The 12,119-nt window shown below is 34.0% G+C and overlaps 1 protein-coding gene across 1 annotated transcript in view; it reads left to right on the plus strand.

Moving 5' to 3' along the window:
* Nucleotides 1-2,556: 2,556 nt before the first annotated feature.
* LOC111423025 (PAR-domain protein 1) overlaps nt 2,557-12,119 on the plus strand; it is a 172,078-nt gene continuing 162,515 nt past the window's right edge. Inside the window, exon 1 of the mRNA XM_071198070.1 lies at nt 2,557-3,343. Coding sequence (XP_071054171.1) covers nt 3,250-3,343 — 94 coding nt within the window. The 5' untranslated portion in view covers nt 2,557-3,249. The remainder of the gene's footprint in view (nt 3,344-12,119) is intronic.

A 12,119-nucleotide genomic window follows, 5' to 3' on the forward strand; every position in this document is an offset into this window, starting at 1 on the left:
ATTCAGAAAAAATCCTCTTTTATATTCCGTAATAAAAATGGGGACTGCAATTTGGAAAAAAAAGTAATGACGTTATAACTAGTTTGAAAATGGCGGAAAAAATTGCAAAAATATTGATCGTATATTGGAGTGAAGGATTATATGGGAGAGAAACAAATTTATATGTTTTGTTAAAATGAGGGTAAATGATATTATTTAGGCCCACTTTTACCACCTCTAGTTAAAGTGGTTGTTAACTTTAACTAATGGTTAGCTCAAAAATCGGCTTTTACCACCATATTTACCTTGTTGATAGCGCTAACTAATAGTTATTTTCGGAATATCCTTAACTATCGGTTTGTGGGTCGGGTTAAATATTTACCTCATTGATAAACTTGGTTCAAGGTATTTTTAATCAGATAGCGTAACATAAATCTAACCTAAAATCATAACAAACGCTTACGTTCGCTCAAAACTCCATAATAGTGATTAAAACGGTGTTATTGTCGTGTTATAACAGTGTTACACATCGATAGAATAAAAATCATGGATTTCGAAAGGTTTGAAATTGATGAGAAAGAAATCTTGGAGAAAATTAATTATCTATTTCCCATTCGGGGTAGACGCGTAATAAAAAACAGAATAGACCACGTCCGCCATCAAACTGATGAATTTATTAAAAGATTTCGATTATCAAAGGAATGTGTTTTCACCACATTTTAGCACAAATTGATAATGACATCAAACCACGAACGAGGAGGTATTATATATGTATAGTACCTAGTTTTTATCAATAGAAGAATTAATAATTAATTTTTTTTAGAAATTCTGCAATCCCTGTTTCAAATAGATTGTTGCTTACTTTAAGATTTTTTTGCTACAGGCAACATGTTGGATGTAGCTGACTTTTGTGGAATCAGCGAATCATTAGCTTCAGGTCAATAATAGAAGATTAATAGTTATCAATTATTTTCCGAACATATAAAAATAAACTTTATAATTATAAAAAATAATAAAAAAAAACGTTATTTACAAATAAATATGTACATTATTATTATTTAAATATCGTCAACAAGTATTTAAAAAATAGATTAACTGTCTTTTTCTTTTCTTAATTTTTTTATCTCCACTTCTTTTTTCAATTTTATCACTTCCATCTCTTTTCTTCTCATTTTCTAACATTAATGTTGTTAACTCTAATCTTTTCTTTAATAACTCATTATAGGTATCGTGGACAGCTTTATTGGACACTACACCATATAAAGCAGATCAATTTTTTATAAATACGTAGTAGGTTAGTTAGTATTTTGATTGTACTTTTACTTTTCCTTGTTGTTTGCAAAACCCAAACGTTATTTTCCACGTACTAACGTGGCTATTTTTATTTTCGAGGACATTTTTATGATCCGCCACCAAGTCAAGTAAAAGTTTTATTTCTTCAGGTTTAAAATTTGCCCCCCGAATACGCTTTTCGGCCTGATTTGCGATTTTTATTTTTATTTTAGCAGAACTGACAGGTTTATGAGAATTACCCACCTATTACCGAAGGACAAAGGAGATAGAAACCTTTAATACCTCTTTTACACGTAGTCACCAACAGTCATTATAATATTCCCCTAGATTTTTACGTTAACTACTAGATAGCCTATCCATTAATTAGATCGAAATGGTAAAAATCGTTTCGCAGTTAACTAATAGATAAACGTTATCCGATAGTTAGACTAACGACCAGTTTAACTAGAGGTGGTAAAAGCGGGCTGTAATCGTGAAGCGTGAACTTTGTTGTATGTTTTTTTGTAAATACGTTATGAATAAAAAAAAACGTGACGTGTTATAGAAAAAAATGGAAGGCATTTGAAATTAGTAACCCAGAATTAACTAAAAACACTCAACTCATAAACTGTACAAAAATCTTGCAGCACAGTGTTATTAAAGCTGAAATTCAAGCATTATTTTAATACAAAAAAAAACAAAAAAGGATTTTGTCCACTTGATTTCTGTATTTTAATAAATACTTGTCACTGGTTTCGCCAAATATAAATTTTTATTGTTCACCGAATATGCCCAAAATTCTAAATTTGCATAGTGGAATATTAATGGTTGGAATTTAATGAATAAAACCGCGATATAATATGTTATACATAAAACCTTTTCAACCAATAGTGATTTACATCAATGTCTGAAATGTTGCAAAATTTTATCTAATAACAAATAAATCCTTTCATTTATAAAAAAAAATGCATGCACCTGTATTATTCAAAATTGTTATTTTTAACTTTAATACATTTAACTTGGCAATGAAGTGAATGAGAGTGAATTTATTAATGTTAATTAAGAGTCGCGTTGAATGAAACGGCTAAAAACAAAACTTTGGAATGACTAATAGCGAAAATGCGCGGGAATCGCGGTTGCAGCTGATTAATTGAAGAGTACGCGGAAGTAGAAGGTACGAAGGCCTCGTGACACAATTAGATTAAATTCTCAATAGGTCACGGGGTAACCGGGGTGACTGAGGCGCGCATTAGCGTCGGCGTCGAATCAGTGAGCGGCTAAGAACTCTCTGGGAATTCTTTAGTAACAAGAAGTAACATTTTGGTGAATTTAAAGGGTTTGTTATTCGGATGGGCGTCGTCGGAATGTTTGGGGAAACGTTTTGTGTTGTGGCTAGACGGAAGGGATCGACCGAATTTTCCGTCGATAAGCCGGAAAAGGGGGCTATAGCGTCCTGTGAGTTCGCGTAGTACGGGTTGTCGTTGTGAAAGGCGCAGGCGCGTCGTCTCTTGCGTCGTGGTGCGTGCGTCGCCGGACGTGTGGACGTCGTCGGAGAGAGCGTCGCCGACATGGTTATGTTCGAACATGCCCCAAAAATCGTAATGTGCTCGTAAGGTAACATGCCTGTTTGGCGACCACTTTCCGAATGTGGTTTTTTTATCGTTTAGAAACCTCTCGGTTCTATTATCAGCCTTGGACTGTAACCCGGCTGCGCGTTACTGCTGTGTACCGGGAGCACCAGAGTGCAGTAATGTCGCCAGCAAACTATTTTAGTACGAATTGATTGCTGAGCGGAGTGCCGTGCCGTCAAAGCGGTGGCTCTCCTCTTCGCGTTATTTATGTGGCCAAGTAGAGCCGGTAACGGCCTTCCGAGCCTTCGTTCAAAACGTGTGTGAGAGTGCCGGTGGTGAAGGTGTGATAACACCGTCACCACTAAACGTTTAAGATTCCAAAATTCCGCGCTCGCCGGTCTACAGTTACAGTGACAGTGACAGTGAGATGAGCTATAAGGACAGGGGTTCGCCGATCCTGCTCGAGAGCGGTCTCAAGAGTTTCCTCGGACACCCCGGACATAATTTTCCGCTCATAAACGGTGAGTCCGAGGGGGGATCCTCGAATCGACCGGCCGTTTAATTAAAGGAAAATCGAAATTTAACGTTCTGCATTTAAGTCACATGGTTTTCAAGGAGCGCGCGTGCGCTCGATCTGCGCGCACAATGAAATTAACTGGAATACGGAAATTAACGTTCTAAGCCGAAATTGGTCTGGACATGTGAGAATGTGTTATTTTTAAATTCTACCAACGAACACGCAAACTGAACCATTTTAAACGATTAAATTAACATACAAAGACCTTTTTTAAAAACCCTTCCTCGTTATTTTCAAATAGATGGATCACTTTTTTTAATACTTTAAAAACCGATTTATTTCAAAATATATTTACTTTTCGTACACTTGTTTTATCATAACATTGAAATTTGTAACATGTATCTTAACCTTTTAATTTATTTATATTGTTCACAAATTATTTTGTGCAACAATTTTTGTTTCAGTGAATCTTTAATTTTGTATCTAATTATAACATTATGTTAATTTTAGTAAGTCTCTGTTAAGAAAACAAGAATTTTTTTCGGATCGCCTTCGACTTTTTCCTAGACGTACGTCTGGGAGCATCTAAATTTAAGTTGTTAGCGTTCATTAATCTTAAATGTCACGACTATGTTTTGAATGGTACTAATGATAGGGTCACAGCTTCGATGGGTTTCGTCACTTTTAGAGCTCCTCCTGATCTATCTTTCCATCGAGGAGACAAAACCATACGAAGCTATCCAAAAACAACGTGACAAGAACAAGAGGTGTAAAACTTACATTAATGCTTAAATATATTATTAAAAATAATGTGGTGATAAAAAAATGATAACTTTATATTTTGCGATAAAAATTGTTTTATGGGGTTTTATTTCTTATGTTAAGAAGGGAAGTTTTATCGACTTTCCTCCCCTTTGACATTTAAACAGTGCCACCACCAAATGCTTCTACCGAATACCTCAAATCCATAATAATGCCGGCGTTCCGGTTCGAGTATTTGAAGAAATAAATCTTGGGTATTGCGGTGGCATATAAAGAATGAATTTTAAAATCGATTTTTAACCTATATATCAGATAAAAATGATATGTTCCATTTCAACAAAAACAAAAATAAAACTATCGTCTAGACTCTAGACATTAGATAAAACCGAAATTTTATACTTTTCATTGTTTAATAATTTAGATAAGAAATATAGTATCGTACAAAACAGCAAAAGATTATTTCAGAAAAAAGGGTGATTTCGAAGAATGGATAACCGTACACATGCATATTGATGGTTGGGAATCTCGCTAAAGTTCAACTGCATTTAGTTGGCAAACGTGCGACGCAATTTGACATTTACCCACCGCCTGGCGAATTGTCAGCATTGATGGTCACGTGGTCCAGAGCCGAAAATAATTTTTGGATTGTTTGCGGTTTTCTCAATCCTCTTTATTAACAGACATTCCGGTCAGAATTTATGAGTACGCGTCGTACTAAAAGCTTCGAAAATAGAAAGCGACTCCGAATTTCACCCCCGACGAAGAGCTTGGTAGCACGCTCGACAACCACCCCCAATCGATATCTACTTGCCTCGCTTTGCCGCTGACTCTGTGAAATATTTAGTCGATACGTTTTTCTTGGCGTATAAGGTTTTCCTTTTACGAAGGGTACTGAACTTTTGAGTTTCTCCTTACTTTTCAAGTAAAGTATTAATACTACTCTATTCTGATTAAGGTTTGTTCAAACCTTTTTATTTATCACTGTTTTATGTAAAATAGTAAAGTAATCTTAGTAATTTTAAATATTTACAGTTTCTTTTACACTTTATAATAAAAAAAAAGTAAAAAGAAATTAGCCCACAAAGTGCTTTTTTCAGAAAAAAAAAAGTTGTTTACCAACCTTACATCAAATTACGTGGAAAGATGACATGAGTTGAGGATTTTAATTATGGAAAAAGGTATACTTAGCAAAGCGGTGTATTAACTAAAGGAAAATATAGATCTACTTCTGAAACAACCTCTATTATTGCCAAACGTAGCCAGATGATCCTTTTCTTATCCAAACTTTATAGCCTCTTTTATTAGACATTAAATCAGCCCGTGGCGACCTTCAAACCGGGTCATCGATTGACCAATAGATTAATTTTGTGCAAGATTTTCTAATATTCTAAGTTAGCCCATAACAAATTCTTTTTATTAGTTTGTCATAGATTAGTCAAGACAACTTTATATCTTCTTGATACCTTATAACTTAAACTTTACATGTCTTTCAAGTTAATGGCAGTAAAAGTAGTTACAATATCTTATATTACTATCAAGATTATAGCTAGGTGACCAATCGAATACGCTGTTTTATACAAAATAACGCACATTAAACGATCTATGCGACACAACTTACAACCACCTGAATTATTGAATCGTAGGGTTCCCGCTGTAATGACTTATACAGAGATTCATGGAATTACAGTTGGGTAGAGATATATTTTAAAAAAATAACCTGTACAATTATATATTTTTCATCAAATTATAGTCTTAAGTCTTCGAATCCATCGATCTCGGTCTAGAAAAGTTCTATTTTAGGCGTGAATGTTATTTTTAGTATATAGATCCATTATTTACTCTAACTGTATCTATGGAAAGACAGAAAATATTAGAATATAATAAAGGGTTCATGAAAACGACAAGTGGGTGTAACACTTTTTGTTTCAATATCTATACTTTTGCTACATTATATTTAAGTATTTATCTTGAAACAACTGGTTTATATAAAAACAGTTGAGTATGTGTTTAGATAGTGTGCCACTTCTGGATGACGAGTTTGATCGAAAACTTAGTAGAAATGATTGATTTGGATCTATTTAGTCGTAAATAGTACTTCTATAAAGTTTATTTTTACCTCTTGGCGATTAATCGTCATATTCGGCTAAATCTATATCACAGGAAGACCCTCTACAGATAATTTGGAAACGTATTAACAAATACAGAGCTTCTTATCTTAAACAAATTATTCCTCGTAAAGAAATTAACGTTAACAAGAAATGATTGTAACGGCCATATTATTTTGTAATAAAAATAATATTTAGAACCACATAAAATTTATATGAGCGCCTATATTTACATACATTATACATTATTCCTTTGTGACTAACTTCTAGACTAAATTCTAAAACCGGAAGTGTTTTCTTTTTATCAGATTACAGACCTAATTTTTTTTTATACAAAGGGAATTAACCTAACCACAAACGTTCTTTTATAAACTCAAAAAGTTTCGTTTCTTAAATTCTAATCGTTTTTTTCTAACAATTTTTTCTTTAATTATTTTTAACAAACAAATTTAAATTGACATATTTTACATGTATATAAACTGTAATGTTCACCTTAGAAACTTAAAATTTCGATTAACTTGACCCTAAACGTCCCTTTATAATCTGAAAACATTTCATTTCTTGAATCTTCACTGTTTTGGAAAACTTCTTTTTCCTGCTACCCAGTTTTAATATAAGCACAAACATCAAAAAGTTTCATTTCTTAACTTCACGCCGTTTTGGAGAACACATATTTATATTTATTTCGATTTTTAACAAACGTTAAATTAAATCGTGGATTTTTAAATATTTACATAATTTCAGAGGTGTACAATTTTAAAGCTGAAATTTTAACCACTAAACCTAAACGGCTATGTACGGAATATCTCGTGATAAAGGTGTTTATAAAAATAGCTGGGTTAACCACCACTACATATTTTAAATGTAATAAGATGAAAGGGTTTTCCCTAACCCACTCATTTTCTACTAAAATGGCTAAAATCTCAGGAGTACGCTTCCAAACTTGAGGTTTCCAACGAATTAAAAACCTTGATTTTGTTGCTATTTATCCTAAAGTATTCGAACGATATTTTTATTACGTTATATTATTAGTGATATCGTTACTTTAATTGGAATCTCCTTCTTTTAATTCTATTTCTCCAACTTTTCATGTCTCCAATTATTTATAATGACTGAACCCTATTTCATCCACTTTTGTATGTTTCTCCATTTCAATGCCTTCGAATTCTTTGTCTTGTCTTTTATCAAAATTGTGACAATTTTTATTGAAACCTACAGGGTTTTTGAAGAATAATCAAAATAAATGAATTTACACGGTTTTTTTAAAGCTATGAATTTGTTATATTTTGATCATTTTCAATACTTTTTAAATCTACATTTTTTATATTCCAATTTCAAAAAATGTCAGGACTTCCATTGAATTTTTAAAGAAGTTATAAGTTTTGCATACTTTTCTATTTTAAATACTTTTTATTTAATTAGTTTTCTATAATAATTTCGTATTCCTTCTAAAATTTTCATACTTATTAGGTGTAAGAGTCAAAAAATTCCATAGTCCAATGATTGTTTTAAAGTTCTATTATTTTTAATTAAAACTCGCCCTCAATTTTATCAATTTTTACGTATTTTACTATTTTAGTATCTGCAACTATTTTTACGTCGGTTTCATTAGAATTTTCAGTGTTTTTTTTTCATTCAGGAATGTACAACATTTTTGGTATGAGTTCTAGCAATAATACTAACCCATATAAAAAAATACGGGTTTCTTTAAATTGTAAAATTAATCACCATAATATAATATTCACCATACCTCGATCAATATTGGGCAATATATATTGTCCAATAGTTTTAAATATTGTTTATTTATAAAAAAATGATTAAACTATACTATTAATCAATAACAAGTATAAAATTTATAATAAATGTTCAAATATTTCTCCACCCACTTCAATACATTTATTAACCCTTTTACTAAAACTTTCTTTACATCTTAAAAGGTGTTCTTGGCTACTATTTCTGCATGCATTTCTTATCCGCTCTTTCATGTTTTCTGGCGTAGTCGATACTTCGCGATAAACATCCTTAAGGACGTCCCACAAAAAAAATCAAGAGGTGTTAAATCAGGTGATCTGGCAGGCCAGGAAATTGGACCTTCTCTTCCAATCCCGATCTAAAGCTTCACGTGCAATATGTGAAAAATGTGCTGGACACCCATCATTTTGCAGCTACATATTTTGTCTTTCTTCCCTGCTCAAATCTACAAGTAACGTTGGTAAGACGTCATCTAAAAAATTTCGGAACTTCTCCCCATTCAGCATACCATCAATGAAGTATAGACCGATCAATTTATCACCAATTATGCCACACCAAACATTAACCGACCAAGGTCGTTGATGTTGTGTCTATTGACTAAAGAAATTGACATCCAACCGTATTCGTTCTTGTGCCCATTGACAAAATATTAATCGATTTTCAAAATCACCTCCATAAAGCTGTTGATGCGATGAAATGTGGTATGGGTGATACTTGTTGTACTTTAATATTCTTAAAATGCTGGTCTTCGATATTCCGGCGTCAATTGCAAGTCGTCGAGTGCTAACTTGAGGATTTACCTCAACGCTAGCTAATACCGCAATATCCTTTTCTTCCGTAGTTACAGTTGCTCGCCGAGTTCTTTTTCTTGATTCCACATTTCCAGTGCTAGTGAAATCATTCACAACTCTGTAAAAGCTACTTCTCGAAGGGGTATTTCGATCAGGAAAACGTTCTCGATACAAAGTTATACTATCAGCAACTTTTCTGCCACTTTCTCCATAAATAAAGATCATTTCGACTTTTTCGGCCACACTTAGAGTATCCATGATTTAACACTTTGCCTTAATGTAAAACGATGGAATGCCAAGCAGTTTTTATGCAAATTTACTTTTACCTGCTTCATTTTAAAACAATTCAACCAATTAAGTCTCTGAAAGCGATATTCTGAAAACGCCGACATATTATTCTATTATCAAATTGACAAAGGCGAAGAAATGACCTCTTTCTAAAGGTATTTCCGACGAGCCGGGTCACCCGATGTACCCGATGTACCTCTTCTGGACTTTTTTTTGTTGAGCATTCTTAAATAGTATTCTAAGAACAAAGAACTAAAGACAATATATTGAAGCGTGTAGGAAAATGTTTAAATATTCATAAATCTTATTTGTTCTTGCTAGATTATAAACGTTAGTTAATTGTTTTTGAAGAAGTTACTTTTATCCATAGATTCAGATTTTACAATAAAATATTTTAAAAAATTGGTCGTGACCTTCATATACCCTTGAAAATAAAGTCAAGGTCAAAAAATGTTATCGCCATATGGTTTCCCCCTTCGCACAGAACAACTTTTATTTGTTCTGTGCGAAATTCATTTCATCATCAACTTTTCTCGAAAATGGTTCATTTTACATAAAAATGAACCGTTTTCGAGATAATCACTTGTCTCACGTTAAATGGACCAACCTGTATTTGGAGCGCTTCAACGGCCAACGACCTTGGCTTAATGAAATAGAATCATAAATTTTCTGCAGAGGTCGCTAGCGCACGAGGCGCTATAACTGATACCATCTCGATACAATATTGGACAATGTATTTGTAGGGCCTCGTCCGTAAGTGACCTCGGCTTAACATGGAACGGAGAATGTATGATTTCGCTTGATTAACTCAATACCGCTTGCGGCCGAGGCGTTACAAATGATACCTTCTCGATGCAGTATTAGACAATGTATTTGGAGCCCCACTGCCGCAAGTGACCTCGACTTAACTTGGAATGGACCCCTTACCCCTGAAAGCCTGTTCTGGCTCTATGTGACTGTGGTTAGACCCAGAGGTATGGAGTCGTTACAAAAATGTAACGAAATGTTTTTGAAGGAGTCGAGATCGGTTTTGTTAAAGACGACTCCGGTTCCGACTCCGACTCCACACCCCTGGTTAGACCTATGATCACATACGGAGCGGCAGTGTGGTATAGAAAAGTCCGACAGACTTCAGTTATCAGGAAAGTTTCACGAATTCAACGAGTAGCTGGATTGGCAAGCTCTGGTGGGATGGGTCAACATGGATTTACACATGGATCAAAAACTTCGGAAGGGTACATACTGTAGTGTATTCCAGGTGAAAGTATTTGTTATTGACATGGGTGCTAAAATTCTTCGAGAGATATGAAGAACTTGACAGTACGGCTTTTCTCAGACAATCAAGCCGCTCTCCAGGCGCTGCAAGCCGTGAAAACAGTGTCGGCTCTGGTTAATGACTGTAAGAGAACATTAAACACACTGAGTTGTGATAACAGAATTTCTCTGATCTGGGTCCCAGGTCACTCTAGCGTTGCTGCCAATGAAGCGGTAGATGAGCTAGCACGAGAGGGCAGCGCAAAAGCGTTTGTGGGGAAGTAATCATAGGATTGGACTGAGTGCTGAAGAGAGACTTCGCCTGCTGTGAACCAATTCTACTGGAAAGAGAGAGGCTAAGGTGTGTATTAACATCGATACTGTCAAACTCGGGAATATTTTAGGACTTGCTCGTAGCAGCATCAAAATTCTAATGGATGTCTTTGCTGGGCACTGCCGATTAAATGTACAACTCAACTTGTTAAGTCTAGCGGACAGTGTTGAATGCCGACTATGTGCGGAGGACGAGGAGATGGTTGAGCGTGTTTTATGCCACTGTCTTGCTGTTAATTGTATCAGATTCTTGATTTTTAGATCGCAGATTATCTCCCCAAAGGGTCTAAATGACTTTTCAACGAGCAAGATATTAATGTTCATTAAGAGAATTGGACTGCACGGTGAAATTTGATGACGTTATCTATCGGGGTACAATAGATCGTTAGGGTCGCGGTGCAAGGTTGGTTAGTCCGCCTACCCGATATGTAATCTGTGTGATGTAATGTAACTTGGAATGGCGAATGTGGGATTATACTCGAATAAGGCGCTACAAATGATATCAGCTCGATACGATGTTATACATTAGAGATATTAGTGATAGAAGAATGTAAGATTTTGCTTGGTAAATCATACCAATACCCGAAAACTATATGTTTCCGCCTTGATGCTCGGAGATCACTTGTGGATGGCGCTAAAATTAGTGCCACACCGATATCGCATTGGACAACGCATATTGCAATGCCTTGGCTTAACTCAGAAGTGAGAATATGTATGCGCTTTTTTAACCTCAAAATAATCAATTTTTTGTTAAATTTTACTATAAGTCTATAAGTTTCAAATATTCGGCAAGAAGTATCTTCGACCGATAACCGTGGGAGCCAAATTTAAAACGGTCTATTCGGGGTGAACGGTCAAATAAAGTACAGGAACAACTTTTTACAATTTGCTAATATATTTCGGTTGTCGAATTACAACCTTCATCAGAGCGAATTTACATTTGCTGTTAAAGAGAAAAAATTTCTTAAAATGATAGAAATTTTATAAAATAGGTTAAAAAACTTACTTGTTTATGAAGTTGGTAAACAAAAATTTTTTCTCTTTAATAATAATAATATTAATAATATTAGCAAATTGTAAAAAGTTGTTCCTGTACTTTATTTGACCGTTCACCTCGAATAGATCGTTATAAATTTCAACTCAACCTTCTGTCTACTATAATTTTAAAAATGCCATACCTATTTTTAATTAAATTTTTAAAGATAATACTATTTTTTGGTTTAAATTTAATCTATTTCTTATCAATTTTTAGAATTGACAATTTGCAATTTTTTTATCTCAACACAGTTTAACAATTTTACATTTTTTGTTGAAATCTACAATATTTGTTGTGCAATTGGTGACAATAACATGATTCTACAATGTAATCATCAGATTATCTCGAATGTAACCTCTTAAGGGCTTAATTATTTTTTTATTTACACTAATAATAATAAAAAACTAATTGGTTGCTATTAATTGGCTGTAAAGAGGGTTGTTTGTAATCTACAATCAG

This window comes from Onthophagus taurus, chromosome 1, assembly GCF_036711975.1.
Source record: "Onthophagus taurus isolate NC chromosome 1, IU_Otau_3.0, whole genome shotgun sequence".
In the NCBI taxonomy this organism is placed as follows: domain Eukaryota; kingdom Metazoa; phylum Arthropoda; class Insecta; order Coleoptera; family Scarabaeidae; genus Onthophagus; species Onthophagus taurus.